Genomic DNA, 22,674 nt, shown 5'->3' on the forward strand with positions numbered 1-22,674 from the left:
ATAAGTTGGCGGTTCATTGTTGCAGATTAATAAAGGGACTAAGCCAAAAAGAAAATAAATGAATGAGTCAAAATCATCACTTCCTGATGAACTAGCACCAAATTTAAAAAGAAAAAATTACATTTGCTTTGGTTTGAGAACTACGGGCACCTATTTTAGCTTATTTATGTAGAATCTGCACATTTTAGTGTCTGAAGACTCTAGCTGTTTTTGTAACCTGTGGCTTTAAATCCAAATAAGCTGGTTCTCTCCGCTCACTGTTATTTCTCAAGTGTTACGTCCAGTGCTTAATTTGTAAATGAATAATTCCCAGATTAAAACCAGGAAATACCTTGGATACCTTGACCGCTATCCACCAAACAATTTTAGTTTTCCCGGAACATGACATCAATAAAAGATGAAATTGACAAAAAAAAGAGCACATTTCTATCTTTTATTATTTTGTGCCATATAATGTTATAGGTCAGTGTTGGATATTAAAGACATGTAGCTACAAACATAAATTGTATGAACAATCACTATTCAGTTCACCACTATTATGTGCTAAGTAAAAAAAATAATAATAATAATTAAATGACTCACTTATGAGTTCACTTATTTTCATTCTAATTTTCAAGAAGAGCCTACAGTTATCTCTTCTGTCATGTTTTCTGGCTGACTTGAGATTGCTTTGCTTCTGTCTCCTGCTATCCTGATCCATTTATGCCGTTTCACCTTCTCGAGATCAGGCTCATTATCAGATTTACTCGTGTTTAAAAATGACAATATGCTTGTCTACCTCTGCCATTTTAATAATACTACAGTGTTTCCTCTAGGATTTTTTCCAGCTGTGGCGGCAGGCCTTTTTTACTCAGATCTACCTACTACCTGTGGCTTTATTTGAATAAATGTTGTGAGCGCAGTATTACAATTCGAGATCGCATGCGAATCTCTGTGCTTGCACGTCGATTTCCTCGGCTCATGCACAAAATTTCTTGCATGCGCCCTCAAATACACGCTGCTAAAGCGCAGATCTTCTTGCTCACTCTCAAGTAAACGCTGGTGAAGTGCGATTTAGTGCGTTTATGTAACAAGTATGTCCCCAACATTTATTAGATTTGCTAGGAATATTTGTGAATGTCTCTAATAGACCTACAGAGCGACATTAATGCGTCCTGAAGTAAAGTGAAACGGCTATACGTTGTGTTTACTGGCCTCACGCTGCACGCACCTGTCAGTCAGCCAGTCAGTCAGTCAGTCGGCACTTAACCTTAAAGAGTTAAACAAACAGCACACAGCACTACTACGGTTTAATATGTTGTGGTGCAATTATAACCCGCTTTTTAAAAAAAAAAAAACACAACAATGTTTTGAATGAGCAGCTGTAATGTAGCCGTGGTGGGATCAATTTTGGCGTGGTGCCCCGCCATGGAAGAATGAATGTAGCAGAAACCATGTATTATTTAGGTAGGCCACTACGCCATTATTTATTTTCACTGTTCACTGCGCGTGAAATAATAACTAATTAATGAGAGGGATTGTAAACATAAGAAAGCTGATAAGCTGAATATATTGTTGAGGGCCAATAGTTTTGCATTAACTTGTGCCAATCATGAATATCAGACATTTTCTGAAACAGGATCCAGAAAGATCAGACTCCAATTAAGCATTGGTTATGTCGGATAAACAGCAGTCAGTAATAGAGTCAGACACAGATGCAGCTGAAATAAGGTCACTTGTCAAAAATACCAAGTAGGTTTATTTCATGTATTTGTGGTGGAGTCTATTCAAGCCTTTCTGCAACGATGAGTCACACGCAAATAGTGTTTGCAGTACACGCACACACACAAATATATGCTCATTTACTGACACCCTGTGACAGTGGGGATGATCAGTTAAGAATTATGTAGCGATTTTACTGTCTTTATTACAAACATGCTCTGTTTTTAAAACGTTTTAAACTTATAAAACATATTTAAAACGTCACAAGAAGAGTTGGATCAAATATTTTAATCCCAGTTTATTTGCAAAAAAAAAAATTATCTATGGACATGTGTATACGTGTTATTTTAGAAACATGGCGCTTGTCAATCAATTTTGTGTGCTGGGAAAACCGCACTCCTACGTCACATCATGGTGGGCCTCAGAATCTGCATCCTATTTTAATGTAAGTAAATTTTAATCAAGACCTATTGTGTTTATATCACTCCTCCAATATGACAGTGGACACACTATAAATACACACAGTTCTGTTCAAACAGCTTTCAAAAGTTGATTTTCATCATGGCTGCCCTTTAGAACTGAATAAAGCACATAATCAGTACCTGAGCTGGTCATAGTTTTAGGCTGTTGTTCAGCTGTGAGAAAGAATCATGTCCAAAATAGAAATTTCAGGTGCTGGTTATTATCAAAACACCTTTAACATGGTAAAGAGCTATTTTATTGTGTGTAGTTACATGAGACATGCTCATGTTGGTGTCAATCTTGCAGCCTGTGTTTGTGTGGGGCCAGGTGAAAAAGTTTGATTTTGGACTACAATTATTTCAACCACTGGGTGTCTTACATACTGCATCTTTAATAAATAACTTTCTACTCAGAAGATGGATATGAAATGCAATGAATGGCTTTTGGAGGCGTAAGACCACTCTTTGGGAGCGCAGACTCTCAACACAGTTGTGGATGTATTAATACCAAACTATTTTGATAAATGACTTTAGCTAAGTGGTTTTAGAATGACCAGAAGAACATTTGATATGTTGGGCAGTCTAGTCGGTCTGCTGATTTGCCCATTAATGCTATCCCATCACATGACCTGTTAAAAACAGAATCTCGTGACTTTTTTTTTTTTGGATGTGCATGCTGAAATTTATTTGGTAAATGGGTTCACATTTTTTCAAATTTTCCCCAAAGGCACATAATAATTGGGGTATGGAAACAGTTGTAGAAATTGCATCTACATTCCCTTAGGTTGCATGTACTCTCTTTTGTCTGTCCATTGACAGATTTATCTAGGGCTTTTGTCCAACGTAGGTTCACCTTAGGGTCAGTGTACTCAGTGTACATAACACTCATCGAGACACAAACCGATCACTAATTCACTGTAGTTTGCGGCGTCCAGTCCCATCTGCGTCAGTGCAAACTATTCATCGTTCAGTCTGGGCTTTGATGAAGTGATGACTACCCGCTCCTGACGCAGTAAACATTACCAAATTTGATGAATCGATGCTTTTAGATTGGACATTTCCTGTAAATGCCAATCATGATTTATGGAGCCTGGTAAAAAAAAAAGCAACTTTCAGCTGGGTTTCTGCTAGTGTCATTTCGTGACGGGCAAATCAGTGACAAATGTGTGTAATGTTGAGTTGACGTGAGCTCTCACAGGGACTGACTGCTTTCTAACCAGATAACTCCCAGATGTCGTTCACATTTATGAAAACCAATCTCACTGTGCCTCTTTGTGCTGGAGTGCTGCTGGAGATCAGCGCCGTGTAGCTGAAGGACTCAGTGGTTTCAGTGTTCAGATCGTTACTGAACATCAGTGATGTGCATCTCAGATGGGTTGAGCTCCTGAAATAATAAATCATATGGTTCATAGAGTTTTAATATCTTCAAACTCTCATAGACTGACAATGCAGCAGTTTTAAAATGACATGCAACAAATATATAATTTACAGTTAACTCAATCCATTATGAAATGTGATGGGGAACATTTGATCCTGCTGTTGTAAACAAAAAAAATGATGAAGAAGAGAAGAGAACCCAGTCCAGGAGACTTGAACAAGCAGAAGAATTTCTTTATTAAGACGTGTTGGTTAATCTGCAGTCGTACAGCGTCTTCAAGAAGTCCATGTGTCTGCAAGAGCCTACTGGAGGTCTGCAGTCTGCAAGTTTTATCACAAGTCTTTTTGTGATATTTTGACTATTTTAACTTTTAATAATTGAGACTAAAATGCCCCATATATAATGTTCTTAGGAGGATGGGGGATGGCTAAACAAAGTATGCAAATAAAGTTTTTGAGTTAGCATGATAACTGGCATACAGATGTTAAAAACCTGCCCAACTACTGACCACATCAGTTTATCAACAAAAGGTTTTTTTTTGGGTTCACCCGAAGACAAAGACAGAGTTGTTAAAAGCCTGTCCGTAGCATTTGCATCACTTTGGCTTAGCCAGTTAGAAAGACAAAGCTGCGCTGTTAATAAAATGAAATAATCAAAAAACAAAGAATATAACTTTCAGCTATATGTAGATTATTGTTCATTTGAAATTTGATTAAATAAATTTAGATTTCCACACTGCTGCCAATTGTTGTTTAACTTACGTTTCAAATTAAACCACTAATAAAGTTGGCAATAACAGAATTGGCGTTTTTTCACCATTTGGTGCTAGACGTTTTTATTTAGCTCTTTAGTTTGATGCTAACCCTGAACCTCATGGACGTCTAAAACAGATTTGTATGTATTTTCATCAAATTGCTGTGTTTTTAAAGTATGAATGTGAAATTCCTCAAAATATTACAACAACAGATTTTTAAAAATATCTGCAATAGGTGGGTTAATCATTTAGTAGAAATTTAGGAAAATGATCACTGACATGCCTCAACTCTTTCCTGAGATTCCCAGTGATTTCACTTGAAGCGAGTCACATCAGGCCCGTAGCCAGCCTGGTGAAAGGGGTGGTTCTTTTTTTCATAAAAAGTGGACATTTTTGCAATTATTGACCTCATTTTATGTTTAATTATGTTTGTATTTATTAGATTTTTCACTTGTAAAAAAGTTTAATTGAACATTAATGGATAACAATAGTCTGATTAGTATTAAAATTAACTTTAATATGGGCCACCTTTGGTGCTTCACACCTTTTATTGGTCTTCTGAACCACCCGAATCCCCCTGTACATGTTTTTTTTCTATCAGCGATTTAAATAAAGAACATAGGTGGAATTGGTGGAAAATGCCAACTCTGTTTTTGTCAACTATATTATTGGTTTAAAACGTTGAAATGTAAGTTAAGAAAACAATTAGCAGCATGATCAAATGTTTCCCCATCAAATTTAAGCGTTTTACATTATTCTACGTTAATAATGGATTGAGTTCACTGTAAATGATATGTGTTGCATGCAGGGGCATTTAACCAATAAGGAAGGTAAGCAGCCGCTTAGGGCCCTATGAAATCTGAGGACGCCCAAATAATTACCTAGAAGTGTAAATAATACCTATAAATTATATATAACGTTGTTTTGTATCATATTTTGTACGATGGGGGTCGAAAAATTTTTATTTTAATGTAATTATTTAATCAGCGCAAATGTGTCCCCACCTTCAATCCTGGGCCAGTCCAGCAGTCAAATCAGTCAAGATTTAGTTTTAGAAACAAAAGAATTCATTTATTATGTTTAGTTGTGAATTCATCTTAAGAAAACAAATAATTTCGGTAACACTTTAAAATAAGGTTCATTAGTTAATGCATTTACTAACATGAACTAATCATGAACAACACATGTACAGCATTTATTAATCATAACTGAACATTTACTAATGCATTATTAACATTTAAGTCCATGCTTGTTAACAGTAGTTAATGCACCATGAGTTAACGAGCTAACAATGAACTACTGTATTTTCATTAACTAACATGAACAAATACAGTAGTAGATGTATTGTTCATTGTTTGTTCATGTTAGTAAATGCTTTAATTTACATTAACTAATGAACCTTATTGTAAAGTGTGACCATAATTTCAAAAGTTTTACAAGGTGATTTACATTAAGTTAAAATGTAGTAAAGGAGATTGAATTATACAAGAAATAAAACAGTAAAATAATAATAATAAAAAAGTACAAAAGGTGCATTTTAGAACTTTTGGGCCTATTGACTGGAATTGTTTATGTGCCCAAAATCACTAAATCTATCCCTGGTTGCATGTCATTCCAGATAGCGTTGACAGAAAGTTTCTCTGTTGTTCTGAAACTGCTGCATTGTCGGTCTATAAGTGTTTGAACATGCTAAAACTCTTTGAACGGTATTATTCATTATTGCAGGAGCTCAAACCATCTAAGATGTATGAAAATGATGTTCAGATAATGTTGAATCCTTTAGCTGGAAACAAAAAATATTTTTTGAAGTAGCTGAATATAAAAAATCTAGAGGTTAAAGACTAACCCTGACTAGATGGAGCGATTTTATATATACAGTTGATGTCAGAGTTATAAGCCCCCTTTTGATTTTTTTTTTTTCTTTCTTAAATATTTTACAAACATTGTTTAACAAAGCAAGGAAATTTTCACAGTATGTCTGATATTATTTTTTCTTCTGGAGAAACTCTTATGTTTTATTTCGGCTAGAATAAAATAAGTTTTTCATTTTTTTAAATTATAGTTATTAATATAACCTTTATTTTAACAGGAAAGACACATTGAGAACAAACAAAAAAAACAATTAACATGAATCACACATTTACAAACAAACTATTCAAAACATCAACAAACCTGTTTCAATTTTTAAATCGTTTATACTTTTTCTATTTTATTTATTTATTATTCTTTTTTTAAAGCATTACAACATTACTATAACTTTGTTTATAGATTATTCAAAGCAAAAGGTGATGCATATTTAAATGATTTTTCCCCATCTTAGTTCGCTCTTAAGGAACAGACAGTAAATAAATATCCTATGACCAAAGGCAGAATTTACAAATGTAGTTCTGGAGATATGATCTGAGTAAACCCAGTATAGATTTGTAAACAAAGATATGCCAATGCTTGAGCCTATGAATGGACAAAGCAGACCAACCTACCCTAGTATACAACACAAAATGATGAGTAAGAGATTTAAAATGGTTTAAAAGTGCACTATGCTAAAAAGTATCCAATGCATGCAGACTCTGAGATGAAGCATGCATATAGATAACATCATCGTAGTCCAATATCAATATAAAAGTTGCATCAACCAGCGTCTTTTTACCATAAAAAGAAAGGCAGTTCTTAATTCTTAAATAGAAGATTAAAATCCCTTTTAATGTTTTCACCAACTGCTGAATGTGAAAAATAAAAGAAAGTATATAATCATTTAAAATTCCAAGATATTTTTTACTGTATAACTTGCATTTTGTAATTGTATAACAATACAATAACTTGCCTAATTACCCTACCCTAACCCTACCCATTATTTACTGTCATCATGACAAAGATAAAAGAAAACAGTTATTAGAAATGAGTTTTTAAAACTATTATGTTTAGAAATGTTTAAAAATGATTCTCTCCATTAAACTGAAATTGGGGGAAACGTAATGAACCGAGTAAACCAAATGTGAGAAAAAGAGATAAAACTGACAGAGGACAGGAGAAAGAGCATGACTGCTGTGTGTGTGTGTGTGTGTGTGTGTGTGTGTGTGTATACCCTTGCATAGAGAGGTGGGGGTGTCAAATGGGAGGAGAGAAAGGAGAAAAAAAGAGAGGAGGGGAAAGAGAGCATGAAAATGAGGTGTCTTGATCAGTAGTGCACATCTCCACCAGCCCTGTCCTGCTGTCCACCATCACAGACAGGTAAGAGTGAGCTCTTCTCTAGCGTTTGTGTGCGAGTGTCTCTCATGCCGGCTGCTGTGGCAAAGGTTAAGACAAGGGTTGCTTTTCTGCTTCTCCCCTTTTCTGCTGTGCCTCTATATACCACAAGCTTCCCACATTGCTCTTCAGCAGGTTTGACGTCTCTTTGAGGAACAATGCTGCAGTGCTTAACTGTTTTAACACATGTGCTTCTCTTAACAGTTATTTAACCATTTTCCCTGTCTTCTCATTCATTTCTTGCTCTGTCTTAGTCTGCCGGTGTGGTTTCGCATTTGCATGCGACTGAGCCGCATCATTTCTGACCTCTTCTGCAGTACACGAGCGCTGTGGCTTCATAATTGCTCTCCCTGTAAGTTTAAGCTTAAGTGGCAAAAAAGCCGCAAGCTCTTTTCTTTGGCTCTTTTCCGTCTCCCCTGGTTTTATTGTGTCTCGTTCGTGCTGGGAGCAGGGGTTTGCTGTGTCTCTTGGATGTTTGAGAATATGTGAGTGTGTGGGGAGGGCAAACACAGGAAGGTTTGCTTTAGGTCGGTGTTCAGCAGCATCTGCAACCACTGGCAAGTGCAGCGCTGCAGAAACCCATCCCAGCTCAGGACACTGTCAACTGATTTAATTTCATTTCGAGCCCCAGAGATAATGTGGAAAACGTGGGGTTTTTTGCATTTGTACGCGTGCAAAATGTCAGCACAGATGGGAGATCAAAATATTTATAAAGTTTTAATAGTCAGCGGATGATTTTGGGGATTGCTGACTGTGCCGGATAGACAGGGCATTGTTTCTTCAAAGGTCTCACATGAACAAACACGTTTTTGTCGTTTTTGTTTTGAAAACAAGCTTTATTGAGTAATTGTAGCACGTTTGATGTGATGTTTTCATTTTGTTGTTACTTTCACTCACAAAATCTTCTAAACTGCCTGTTTACCTTTTCTGGTGAATGCCACATCTGCTTTTCACACTTTCAGAAGCCTTTTCAGTCCTGTTTACTCATCAGCGAGAAAAAGTTAAAAGTCTGTGATTGGCAATAAGTGGAAATGGCTTTCAAACAATGACGCCAGAAATCAAGAATCTCAAACTGTTTCCAGACCTGTTGACAGGTTATCTAACTTTCCAGATGAAGAGATTTTATGAAATGTATTTGCAAAATGTACACTGAACAAATAACTGCAAACAATTGTTGAAATGTTCAACCTAAATTGCTTACAGCCACTTTTTAACTTAAAAAGATTTAGTAAATCCAAGAAATCGTTTTTGAATATTTTTTTTACAGTGTAGATATTCTTAGTTTTCATGTTGTGCATGGGAAAAAACATAAGAGAACATGATGTCAGAGACTACAATGAAAAAATGAGGTCTGCAAAATAGATGCAAACAATTTATGTGTTGAATTTAAATAAATTACATTTAGTAATGTTCAACTTAATTTGTTTTATTTAAATTCAGCACAAATAAATTGTTTTCAACCACTTAACTTAAAGTTGTAAATCCAAGGAATCGTCTTTAAATAATTTTTTTTTCAGTGTACCCTTGCAGAGCCCTGAGACTCATTATGTCTCTTATAACAAACATGGGTAATTTGATGTTATGATAAGAAAAGATTTTAGGCAGGTGCCAAATGTCATGTGGTGTAAAAAACTAATAGTGAAAAGAAATTATAAATAATATTATGAATTAAAATGTACACTCATGGATTTAACTTGGTTAAACCACATGACATTTACCTTAAAGGGCTAGCTATCTCTTACTGAACAACCATTTGTTCCAAAAACAATTGAGTTACTTATGATGAACAGAAGTAATATTTTGAAGAAAGTTGAAGAACAGTAGCCGTTGACGTTCATAGTATTTCTTTCGTACTATGGATGTAAGTGGCTTCCAGTTTTCAGTATTCTTCAAAATATCTTAATTTTGAGTTCAATGGAATGAACCACGTGAGGCAGAGTAAATGGTAAGTACATTTACATTTTTGGGTGAACTGTCCCTTAAAGGCTAAAAGTGTGTGGTTTGTACAAAAAAAGTCCATAGTATAAAATCAAAGAACAAACTGATGTGACAATTTCAAACTAAATCTGTTTTGTAAATCAGTTTCATGTGGTCACAACAGCTGGCCAAAATGAACTTTGTGGGAAAGTTGGCTGGTAAACATTGAGGAACAACTGGTCTGTGGTGATTTTTCTAATAGGTGGGAGTGGCTCTAAGGCTCCACCTACTCTGAGGAAGAAATCTTCTTTCCCATTTTCTCAATCCCTCAAGGTCAGAAGTCTGTGAGTAAAAGCATTCACACTGAAGAGATGCTTTAAATGACAGTATATCAGTGTGGATTATAGTATAGTTATAAAAATAGCACTTATTTCATGATTAATATGGTAAAGCTGCTTGTGTTGAAGCAGCCTATTTTGCTAATGAGATTTGACAATGTAAGCGAGTTTCCGTAATATTTTACAAATTAGCTTTAAAAAATTACCAAGATGAAGAGTTTAGATGGAAAAACCTCTAAATGGCGTCTGAATTTCTCTTCTAAAATTAGCATTTTTATCAGGCTCCTGAATGTAGGTTCAGGAGCTTTTATGGCAAAGAATAATTCCCTTCCATGGTCTTTGATGGGAAATAACTCAACATAAACAAATTTTCAATGGAAATTTCAGACAACACTTGAACTTTTCATATATTAACAAACTCCTCTATAAAAGCCTTCATGAAAAAGGAACTTTTTTTTACATTTGTTGCAATTGAAATTTTTAGATGCAAATATATTCATTCATTCATTTTCCTTCGGCCTAGTCCCTTATTTATCAGGGGACACCACAGCTGAATGAACCACCAACTATTCTTGCATATGATTTACGCAGCGGATGCCCTTCCAACTGCTACCCAGTACTGGGAAACACCCATGCACTCTTGCATTCACACACTATGGCCAATTTAGTTAATCTAATTTACCTATACCGCATGTTTTTGGACTGTGGGGGAAACCGGAGCACCCGGAGGAAACCCAAGCGAACACGGGGAGAACATCCAAACTACACACAGAAATGCCAACTGGCCCAGCTAGGACTTCAACCAGTGACCTTCTTGCTGTGAGGCGACAGTGCTCACCACCGAGCCATCCCATGTGAACATATATAATGTAATAAACTCTTAAGAAAGGTGGTCTCCTTTGCATATTAGTGATAGGCACAAACACTTGAGCAGATTTCTCAAGTCATAAATCATATGCTTTTTGCTCACAAGTAGCTCTCAATTGTGCACTTTTCTAGCAACGTAGCTTCACAAATTGCCAGGGCTAATTTCTAATCGCACACCGTTTGCTTCAAAGGGAAAAAAAATCTAGTTGGAAAAGTCTCCATGTGTGAAAGTTCAGCAACACTTCAGATTTTCCAAAAGATGCCGAAACCCGATCTGTCAAACATTGCAGAAAGAGACTGTGAGTTCTGCAGGAAAAAGAAAGGAAACCGCAAAGGAGTGCACGCTCAGTCCTCGCTCGTAAGATTTTATCCATGTCCCATTGAACTTGCGGTCTAGCCGGCTTTAAAACAAGAAGCGCTGAGCTGCTCTCTCACTCAGGAACTGTGCCCATTAGACATGAGGTCATTTCTGGTGACTCAAGACCTCTCTGCTCATGGATCTTAATATATATCTGCTCATCACGAGCCACTGTTATAACCCAGTGCGCTGCTTTTCCTCAATAACACCAGAGTCGCCCTCTCAAATATATTTATATGAACTACCGGTCCAGCCTAAACCTACAATAATGGCTTCAAACTTTAACAGGCGAGCATAAAAATACCAGGACTCTGTGAGCCTGTGTCTTTGATCTGCAGGTCTGTCATCTGATCGTGGCTTGTTATAAACTACGGGGATGCAGCGGACGGGGCAACAGTCTGAGCCTGCGGTGATGAACTCCTGGCCCGTGTCACTTTGTCTCTTTATTAAAAGACAGTGGCAGACAGCAAGATCCCAGTATTTCATGCAGTCATGGTTTAAACCTTCAGCCTGCACGTCTAAGCCGGTCTTGCGTAATGTACTCCACACAATCGCAGGCATGAAAATAACTCAGTCACACAACCCTTGCTGTCGTGTTATTTTAATTTAGTTGGGAATAAACTGCAAGCCTAGGGTTGTTGCAATAAGAATGGATTGGCTGGGATGTGACTGGGTATATCTGTGCTGCGGTGATGTTGAGTTCATCACACATGCCTTTAACAGCTGTTAATTGTGGTTTATTTAAAGCATGAAGTAAGTCGAAGGTTTTGTGAAAGTGACTTGCTGCCTTGCTTTAAAAGGGTGGTTCAAACTGAAATCTACTCGCCCTCTTGTTGCCCCCAAATAAATCAAAACGGCAGACTGACCGTCATACAACATACTCATATAAGGAAGATGAATGGAGAACAGGGCTCAAAAAAGAGGCATAAAACTTATGCATGTCCATGAAGTGCCTAAATTATTCTCATTCACAGGTTCGTTATTCTCATTTGGTAGTCTGCTACAATACATTTGCATGAAAAAATAAAAGCTGATGGTGGCCATAGCAAAGGGAAACGGCAGAGAATCGTGAGTGTAGAAACACATTTAAAACGCTAAAGGAAGAAGCACGCGTCACGCTTTCAACATGGTTTTTGGATACATGAATAGCCCCATACAGATGAGAGAAACAGTACAGTCATTGATCAGTAAAAGTGATTACAAGCTGTGTAGAACGGTTACATCTTACAACACACAATTAAATACATATTTTGCAAACAACAGAGAATGAGGCAACAATTCTTATTATACTTACATTTTATGATCTGGAAAAAGAAGAAACTGGTCCATATGAACTGTAACAGTTACTGACAAAGTTACTGTCGAAGTCTAACAAATCCAATTAATTATAGTCTCTGCTGCTCCTTCCTTTAAAAGCAAATAGTCGACGAATCCCACCGTGCAGGATAGGTTATTGTATCAATCATCAGAACAATGACAGAAACAACCACAGAACTAGGTTGGCTGTACTGTGGTATTGTTGTAAAAATGAACTGTAACTGTTTATTTCTCACAACCAAATCTCCATCTTTCAGTGATCGTCATCTTCGTGTCATGATCAGTCCCTTGTTCTCCTACTATTGCTAGTGTCTGAAGGGAAAGGCGTGTTCACATTTTACCGGAACCAGCATTTCATATTTGGTGATGTACCGTATTGACATCGATAAGTTCAGGCAAATCCAAACGCAACATGATTCATTTATTTGACCCTGAGTCGACTGTTTCATTAAAGAATCAATAGTTTTAAACACAGTGCACTTTCAGATTTAACCCTCAGCTGTATGTTTTCATTCACTTAGTGCTGTGATACACACTGCATGAAAGCTCATTTTCAATAACCCATAATAGATGCTCTTTAAGATTGATGCAGCTTCTCTTTCACACTAAAACATGCATTTTAGCTGTTCATTATTACAGTAAAGATTCTGGGGTCTAAGAATGCAAATGTTTGGGTCACAAAGTGCAAGCTATTGCTATTTTTACCATGTAAACTAAAAAATTTTTATTAAAACAATTCCACCCTGGGTGTCAAGGTGGCTCAATGGTTAGCACTGTCACCTCACAGCAAGAAGGTTGCTGGATTGAGTCCCGGCTGGGCCAGTTGTCATTTCTGTATGGAGTTAGCTAGTTTTCCCTCTGTTCACATGTGTTTCCATTGAGTGCTCCAGTTTCCCCCACAATCTAAAGACATGCGACAAAGACATAAAAGTGTATGGGTGTTTCCCTGGGTCTGGGGACTGGGTTGCAACTGGAAGCGAATCCGCTGCGTAAAACATATGCTGGAATAGTTGGTAGTTCATTGCGCTGTGTACTTATTGGTCAGCTTTTGTGATGAATCAACTGCATAGGCCCAAAATATACACTGATATGCACACTATTGGATGTGCAAAGTTGAACACACAGCCTTTCAAAATATTCTTCATTTTGCTCTCTACACGGGCAATGGATTCGTAAATTGTGTCAGCTTGAAACACCTCTACTGGCCTACAGGGTTTCATTCTTGAGCCCTCTTTTGTTATGAGTTATAACTCTAATAAATACCTTTGTATTCTTTCATGTTTAAGCTGCACAAATAGGGTACTGTCTGACATATTTGCACTATCTGTTGTTTTTGTAAGCATCCATTGTCACTCTAGTTTGACTACTAGACTTTGTGAAGTTTTTTTGCCTACCTCGTAAATCAATGCCCTTACACACGGCAGCCACATTGTGCATAAACTAACTGGGGCATTGGCACTGGCTTTATGCACACTGTGTGCTGACCACCATTTTTTTCTTTAGTTTTTTAGCTTGTGCTAAACACAATGTTCCTTGATTAAGTTTTGGTTTGTGTAACCTCACAAGTAATCAATATTATTCCAAAAGCATGTAGATTTTTAAAGTAGATACAATATTTTGCCTTAGCCGAACAAAACATAGTCTAGATTATGGTGAAATCACTTATTTTTGTTTGAGGGAAGGCCAAAGCACCCATTAAAAGTGCATTGTAGGCAATATTCACAGAGAAGTCAAGAAAATGATGTCAAGACTATAAACAAGGTGTTTATGGCAAGTTTTAGCCATTTGAAGTTTCATTCCCTTTGGCGTTGACTGATTGTTTGCGTGAAAAAAAAAACATGTTTTATTACACACTGAAACCGCCAAAACAGTAAAATATGTGACCTTTTGATCGTAGCATGTCAAAAACATGCCTAACAAGGTTTAACGTCAATGACACTCAGTGTCTTAAGGCTGATTTATACTTCTGCATCAAGAACACGCGTATGCTACGGCACAGCCTACGTGTTGATGCAAAGCCCTACACCGTGGCCGTCGATGTCACTGACGTGCACCTCTCAAAAAATTTAACTACACGTCGCAATGACTCATAGCACAAGCTCTCTGATTGGTCAGCTTGGTAGCGCTGACGAGTCTGGGAGGGACCGAGAGCTGCGCGAGGCCGATTGTTTACAAGTGTGGAGTCCCGTGAAGGAGCTCCGGATGGAAAGTTTTGTTTTGTGTTTATCTCATAGTTAATGTTGTTGCACATCCGCCGGTTCCTGCCTCAGAATGAGCGTGTTTGAGCCACTTGTACATTCAGGAAGTGTTCAGGAAAAGCAAAACATCAGTGAAGAAACTCGACACAGAGGAACATTAACACCTCACTGCCAACTAGCGTTTCGTGAAACAGCGCGCAGAAGTATAAATGCACAGCTAATTGCATTGCATCCGCCATGGGTTACACCGGTCAATTGACGCAGAAGTATAATCCAGGCTTTACTGGCTTACACCTTGTAAGATGATACTCAGTGCTAATGCTAATAAAAAATTCAACCTACAGCAAAAGGGATAATAATAATAATTCCTTACATTTATATAGCACTTTTCTAGACACTCAAAGCGCTATACACATTCGGGGATTCTCCTTATCCACCACCAGTGAGCAGCATCCACCTGGATGACACGACAGCTGCTATATTGCACCAGACCACACACCAGCTGATTGGTGAAGAGGAGACAGAGTGTGATGAGGGCAGTTACTATGGGGATGGTTAGGAGGCCATGGTGGACAGAGACCAGTGGGGAAAATTTGATCAGGATGCCAGGGTTAAACCCCTACTCTTTTTCAAATGACATTCTGGGATTTGTTTTAGGGACCTCCATTTAACATCTTGCTAAAAGACTGTGCTCAGTGAGCAGTATAGAGTCCCCATCACTATACTGGGGCAATAGGACCCACGTAGACCGCAGGTTAAAAGCTTCTTGTTGGCCTCAATGACACCACTTACAGCAGCAACCTAGCTTCCACATGTGGTCTCCCATCCAGGTACTGACCAGGCGCTGCCCTGCTTAGCTTCAGTGGGTGAACTTAAGAGTTGCAGAGAGCTAGCTGCCGGATAAAGTTCAGTTTTTAACTTTCATTTCAGAATGTTTTGAAATACAGCCAGTCTAAACCACTTTTACCATGGTACTGTATAATGCCTTTTTTTTTTTAATTTAGAAGTTTAAAGGAAGTCTTTCAAGTTTAAATTCAGTTGTGTTGTATGCAAAGGAGTGCTCAATAATATTTTTTCCCCCCCACAGAATGGAAATCATTCAGGTTTGGAGCAACAAAACTTGACTTTCAAGTACACTGTAAAGTAGAGGTGTCCAAACTTGAAGGAAACCCTACAACCTTTGGCCAAAAAGTGTAATGCTAATGCTGAGGCTATGGCAGAAGGAAAGCAAAGGCCATGATATGAATGGTTTATTTTATAACGGGATCCACAAAAATGCTGTATTAGGCATGCCAGGCCAATAGGTGGCAATGCCACTTTGTAAAGTCATACTATACACCAGTGCTCATACGAGACACCTTGTCAAGGTTTTCATACTCACTGAAAACAACTGAGCCCCAGCTCACATATTATCCATCATAAATAGTTTTTGAAAAAATAATTAGTGTGTCCCAAGTTGTAGTATGTTGAAATAAGTATTCCAAAGTTACCTGATGCTCTACAAATACTAGAAATTCAGAGTGCAGATCCTTGAAAAGTTTAATATTCGCAACACATTTCATCACCAGTTACTCAATCTCAAGGGGTTCTTTGGAATTTCTATCTCCTGTCAAACACAAAACAAGATATTCTGAAGAATCTTGGGAAAGAAACAGCCATTGACCTTCAGGAGAAGTTAATTATGACAGGTTATTATAATTATTTTGTTTTTGGTTGAATCTCCAATTTAGTAAGGATGGTAATTAAATATTCAAAAGAAGTGTGGTGTATTTGACAGGATGATTGACTGGAGACTTAAGTAGCCAACTGAAATCTGAATTAATGATAATCAGATTCAGAATGAGCTTTAATTGACAGGTTTGTGTATAATGAGAAAGTAGTATGTCCTAAAGCTGGGGTTCCCAAACTCAGTCCTGGAGGGCCGGTGTCTTGCAAAGTTTTGTTCCAACCCCAATCAGACGCAGCTGAGCTAGCTAATCAAGCTCTTACTAGGCTTTCTAGAAACATCCTAACAGGTGTGTTGAGGCAAGTTGGAGCTAAAATCTGCAGGACACCAACCCTTTATGACTGACTTTAAGAACCCTTGTCCTAAAGTATGCCTATACTGTTGTGCTACACACTGAAAAGTGTACATCTTTCTGTGCAAAGAGTACATGCATGGGACAAGTAGGCGAATTAAGTGCAGAACTAGTGTTTTGGAGCTAAAATCTGAGGATGTTGGCAATCCAGAAGCAGGATAATGTTGCAATATCGGTTTGTGAGCGTCTTTGAATGCACTCTTATCCAGAGCCAGCTGTAAATGTCAGACCATTCCCTCAACATTACATGAGGATTAAAGTGTGAGAAACCAAAGTATTGTAATTTCCTCCTGCAATACATATATTTGCTGCAGGACTGGAACAGATTTATGATTAGGGCAATGTGTTTAAATACACTTTATCCTAATATTACCAATAAGAATGGGATCAAACAACATTACCCCTGCTCTGTATTTAGCTAATGACTTTTTCTGCTCTTTTTTTTTTCTACCATGATGCAGATGATGTCATCAGAGATCTTGGTTCCCGGTTGGCTGCAGCAGCTGCTTGTTGTGCTGCTCAGATTTACCTTGTCATGCGCAGCCCTGGTGAACTCGACCAATGGGACGGAGTGCAGTGCTCGAGGACCTGCATCTTACATCGTGGTGTTCACCGGACACTGGAGTCCACAGACCTTCCCTAAACAGTATCCCTTATTCCGGCCACCTGCGCAGTGGTCCAAACTCATGGGTAAGACTTTTGCTAGCTTTGCCAGATGAAGTGTCTGGTTGACGTATGCTGGTATAGATGCCAACATCTCAATCTCTAAGGTTGGCTCCATGTGCCCTATGCTCTGTTAAGTATTAGGCTAGGGTTGGGTTTTGATTCAGAGGCCCTGATTCCATTCAATTTAATTAGATTTTTAATTCAATTTTCAATTTGATGAACACAGTTTTACAAACAGTAAATTAAAAAAAACAGTATGAGAACCACAGACTTGATTTTAAAAACATTTACACATACTGTAGAGACAATCCCTAAATCATTCATACCCCGGGGTATAAATAACTGCATGCTTGACTATATATATGGTGAGGTACCACTGGGGTATGAATAATTTTTACAGCTTACAATTTTGTGTTTAATAGACGTCTAATAGACATCCAAACCTTGACAGCTTGGCTAAAACAAGGCTAAACTTGGGCTGTCAGTGAAAATCTAATAAACATCTAAGAAAAGCCCAAAACTAGACTAGTTGTCAAATAAACAGATTAGACAGACTTTATTTGTATAGTCATTCTTTTCTGTTTACTTGATGAGTAGTTTAGTTTTGACCTTTTCCAAAATGTCTATTAGATTTTCACTGACAGCCCAAGTTCAGCCTTGTTTTAGCTAACACGACTATGTTTAGATGTCTATTAGACATCTTTTAAACAAAAAAAGCTTGCTAGGTTTGGCCTTTACTGTACTAAACATTAAAAAACACCTCAGTAATTATGTAAAAATACATAGCCTACAAAACAGTGGTCAGATATTTTTCTTTGACAAAAACAGCTAAAAATTGTGCACATCAGAAAAGTCAGATACATTGTTTAAACAGGATCAGGTTATTTTATATTTTAAGAAATAATCTTGCGGATTTCCCACTATGGTTCCAAACCTTCTACGAAGAATCAGGTACGCATCCACGCAGGTACACAGACAAGATTACAACCGTTCTCTGACTGGAGGTTTAGGTACATATCTGGCCCTGTTGTATAACAGTATATAATATATGAATAATATATGAATAACAGTATATATAATTGAATGAAATAGTTTAACAAACAAAGCCACCATAAGAAATCTGAAATGCTTCCAAACCTCTGCTTTTTTAAAAGGTGTTGTTAATGTCAAGGCTTCACCACCTGCATTCACCATGTTAAACTCTTAATTGCAAAATCAACAACCCAGGCTCATTCTGAATACATACTGCTATATACATTTCTGGAGAGAGAAAAATACATCCCAGGAGCTATGTTTTTTGGCAGTGTTTTCGCAAATCCGCCAGAGGCTGCTGTGTATGTTTTTTGAGATCTGAAATTTTTCTTGCGAGTGCCATTTGCGTCTGCTGTTCTCACGCAAATCCACCAGAGGCCGCTGTCAAGTGACTGACTGACTGATCGACTGACCCACCCACCCTCCTCTTTCCCCTAAACCCAACCAATAGTGTTTTTAAAAGCACAGATTGACCCGTGCCCTCCCACTTCCCTAAACCCAAGCGTAGTGTTTTGAAAAGCCCTCGCCTGATTCTTACCACGGTTGCAGATTTACCACATTCTCACCCTGTTATGTACTTGTTAATTTTATTTTTTGGCTTCTGTTTGAGTCTTGCCTGCTTTCCACAATCGTTCATCCCTGGACTCTAACACCATCGTTGTGGTCAACTCTGTATCTCAAGGCCGCCGGTGTATGTTTCGAGACGAAATGCAGCTATACGTAGCTCTGGCTAGATAACTTACGATGTCCAAAAACTTATATAGGGCTACATTTTCCGAATGACTTAAACATGTTGAAAATCGAGCAAGTTAAGTAAAAACAGGGCAACATATCAGAAAATTTGAATACATTTTAGATCTATGGTAATCAGAGACATTCAGTGAAATCAGAAATACAAAAATAAAAGATTCTCGGCTTTTGAGAATTTTCATTGAATTGAACAAATAAAATTGCCTTGCCCTAGATGAGGCTGTTCAGACTTACCCACCTCTCTATACATCAGGACACTAAATACTCAACAACTGGCCTGTTAACCCTGAGATGTGCCCCGATGACCCCTCAAACATATCCACACATTACCTGGCACACCATGGTAGTGGGGCGGTCTAATGAGGAAAGCAGAACAAGAGGGAGTTTGAGAAGTAATAACCGTTGCCAGATGACATGGGCTGCCCTGCAGGTTCACCCTTTTCTTTTATACCCTCTCTATAAATATACAATGCACGCGGCCTGCAATTGCCATTGACTTTAATTGCGATGGCTCGCATATTCTGAGAATGAGCTCTCTGGGTGTCAACGGTATGCCAGTCGTCACATGCCATGGCACGCGAGCCAAGAGCAGCAGCAGCAGACGTGGACAGCTTCAGCCAAAACATTTACAACCTCGAGATCCTGAAAGTTCAGGCTGTGGCTTTGGAGCACTGAGATGATGTCTGTGCGGTTTCTGCTGCCTCCTGGATGGCTTTCCGGCCCTCGCTTTATCCATTTATCACTGTTGTATCGCAATTATGTTGAGAAACCACACATTTTTGTATCTAATCAAAAGGTTGTGCCGTACATATGAACTCCCTGGTTGAAGGATGAGAAAAGTTGGGGAAAGACGTACACGGAGAGATAAAAGCATGGGAGATGGTTGTGGTTTAGCTGATTGAGGTCAGGGCTCTTCAATTTTTCTGTCCACATTTGGGCCAGACATGCAGCTTGGAGAGACTAGACATGTCAGCATGCCAAACGTGCTCCCTGTCTTCCTGTCATTCTCACTTGTATCTTTTTCTCTCATTCTCCTTCACTCTCGCTCTGGGCTAAAGGCCTGCCAGACCAAAATGGTTTGTAGCTATGAAGAAAACAGTGGGATGCTTAAGAGAGGCTGAAACAATTTCAGAACCATCATCATAGCTCTAAACCTCTGTTGAGAAATCAAGATCTAACCAGTGAATTTAAAACTAGGCACATTCACTGTTAGGAGTAGTAGTTAACCCATAAATAAAGATCCAGACTTGTGTTTACCCATATTTATGCTGTTCTGTGTTCTGTTACAAAGCTCCTTCCATACAGTGCCATTTTACAGTGTCCACATTTACAAAGCTAATGAGTGGAATTCCTTCAAAGCTCCTATTTATATAATGTATTAAATAGCCTATTATGCATTATTAATGGTCATTTTGGTTTCGGAGGTCTCCAACAACAGTCTGATATGCATGCAAGGTCAAAAAACAATTTCATTGTCTTATAATATGCATTTATTTTTACCTAATTATGCCAACAACTCCCATATGATTTGTTTAGCAGTTAATTTATTCCCCTCCTTTGCGTGAAACTAATCTGCACTGATTGGTCCAATTACTGACTGTTGTGACTGGTCGACATGGTTCAGCGCGAGACAGAGAGAAACACCCAGCACGCTTATGAAGTACTGATAACATGTTCTGTGTGTGATAATCATCTTCGTGTCATGATCAATCCCGTGATCTCCCTATCTAAGAAAAAAGGCTCTTTCACGTTTTGCTGGATCCAGTACTACATATTTGGTGATGTACCGCATCGATGTCAACGAGTTCAGGCACAATGTCCGAATCCAACACGATTCATTCAATTAGACTATTTCGTTACAGAATCAATAGTTTTAAACAATGCACTTTCAGATGTAAACCTCAGTGCTGTGTTACACACTACATGGAAGGTCATTTTCAATAACCCACAATAGGCGCTCTTTAAAATGTTTTAATTCTGTCATTAATTACTTACACTTGTGTCCTTCCAATCCCCTGAGACCTCAAGGTACAGAGACACTGAAAATGAACTAAATAATATTGTCAAAACATTCCATGAAACTTTGGTGTTTCAACTGTAATCATATGAATCTCCAAGAACACATTTGTGTGGCAAAATAAAACTGTAAAAACAGCTTGGTTTACCTTTGTCTTTGTTGTCGGCGTGTGCATTTTCTATTGGCACTTTGATACATGCTATTAGTGTCTGCAGCGTAACCCTGTAAGCATGTAACATGGGGTCATTTATTAATATGAAATAGATCAATTTGAACAAATAAAAACACAAGTTGTGGCTCACAATCCACAGATTTGTCTATTATGGTTGGAGCTGCTCCTTCTTTTGTCAGGAGTTTTTTTTAGAAGTTTTTAGCTGAATCCAGCACTGAACTGGGGTAGGTTCTGGAAGCTTTCCTTTGTCAAATGCCAGCTATATCTTTTTTATAATTCTCTGGAACGTAATCAAAATTAAACTGTAAGCAGTTCTGTCTTTGTGTCGTGTGATTTGGAAGCTCAAATACAGAAACAGAAGAAGCTCTGTGGAAAAGTAGCGTTTGGACGGCATGTATTTATTGTAGTCCCCAAACTTTGTCTGGAGGTCCGGTGCCCTGCAGGGATTAGCTCCAACTTGCCTCAACACACCTGCCTGGGTGTTTCGAATATACCTAGAAAGGCCTTGATTAGCTTGTTCAAGTGTGTTTGATTAGGGTTGGAGCTAAAATCTGAAGGACACCGGACCTCCAGGAACAAGTTTAGTGATCCCTGCTGTAAGCTTTGCTAAGCTAACATTGTAAAAGCCAATGTCTCCCTTTGCTTTAAACTTTGAACATATTTCATTCAGAGATGTTGTTTATGCTACATTGCACATGAACTAAAGTTTAAAATTTGACATCATAGTTAACAACTCCTTTAAGACTTAAGGCCTGTGCACATCGAGACATTTTTTGCTCATGTGTTCCGTCAATGTTTAACGCCTCATGACTATATAAAGGGCATCAACATGATTGTGCACACCAATGCGCAAAATGGCAGGCGAAAGCGTAATAAAAAAAAAAAAACACCTCATGCTCGTTTTTTTATTTGACGCGCTTAGTTAAAAGCTTCTCTGCCAATCGATTAACGATTAATATTATACGATTAACGCAAACGAAAAGCGTCCCGGTGTGTAGGAGCCTTTAAAGTAATATTTGCATGCTAGTCTGTGATTATACTTATTTATTCCTGTCCCACGTCACACTATGAATGCTTTTATTCTTTGTTCATATACAGTATAACCATTATGTCACTGCATCATAAATATATTTGGTTGTTGAGTGCAAAAAGCTGAAAATTTAATGCATGCTGAATGTCTCAATCTCAATGACAGTTCATTTAAGAAACTAAATTCAAACAAAAGTTACGTAAAACCTCAACATTGTCCCCTTGCTGTCTACTAATATTTAAAAAAAAATCTTCAATATATTACATAACAGTCATCTCTGAACTTTAGGTGCACACAAGTGACATAGTAGGTCTGGTTTTCCTCACTGAAAGTTTTGTTTTTAGGTGTTTATTCACTTGGCATTGGGACATCTGCATGGCTTTATTTTGAACAGCTC

The 22,674-nt window shown here is 38.0% G+C and overlaps 1 protein-coding gene across 6 annotated transcripts in view; it reads left to right on the top strand.

The window, feature by feature from the left end:
- The first annotated feature begins 7,449 nt into the window (after positions 1–7,449).
- Positions 7,450–22,674, top strand: part of spon2a (spondin 2a, extracellular matrix protein) — a 41,366-nt gene continuing 26,141 nt past the window's right edge. For 5 of the 6 annotated variants that reach the window (XM_073921150.1, XM_073921146.1, XM_073921147.1 and 2 more), the window contains exons 1-2: positions 7,450–7,522; positions 17,072–17,300. In XM_073921150.1, the coding sequence (XP_073777251.1) occupies positions 17,072–17,300 (229 nt within the window). In that variant the 5' untranslated portion in view covers positions 7,450–7,522. 6 annotated transcript variants of the gene reach the window in all.

Source organism: Danio rerio, chromosome 14 (assembly GCF_049306965.1).
Source record: "Danio rerio strain Tuebingen ecotype United States chromosome 14, GRCz12tu, whole genome shotgun sequence".
NCBI classification, from domain to species: domain Eukaryota; kingdom Metazoa; phylum Chordata; class Actinopteri; order Cypriniformes; family Danionidae; genus Danio; species Danio rerio.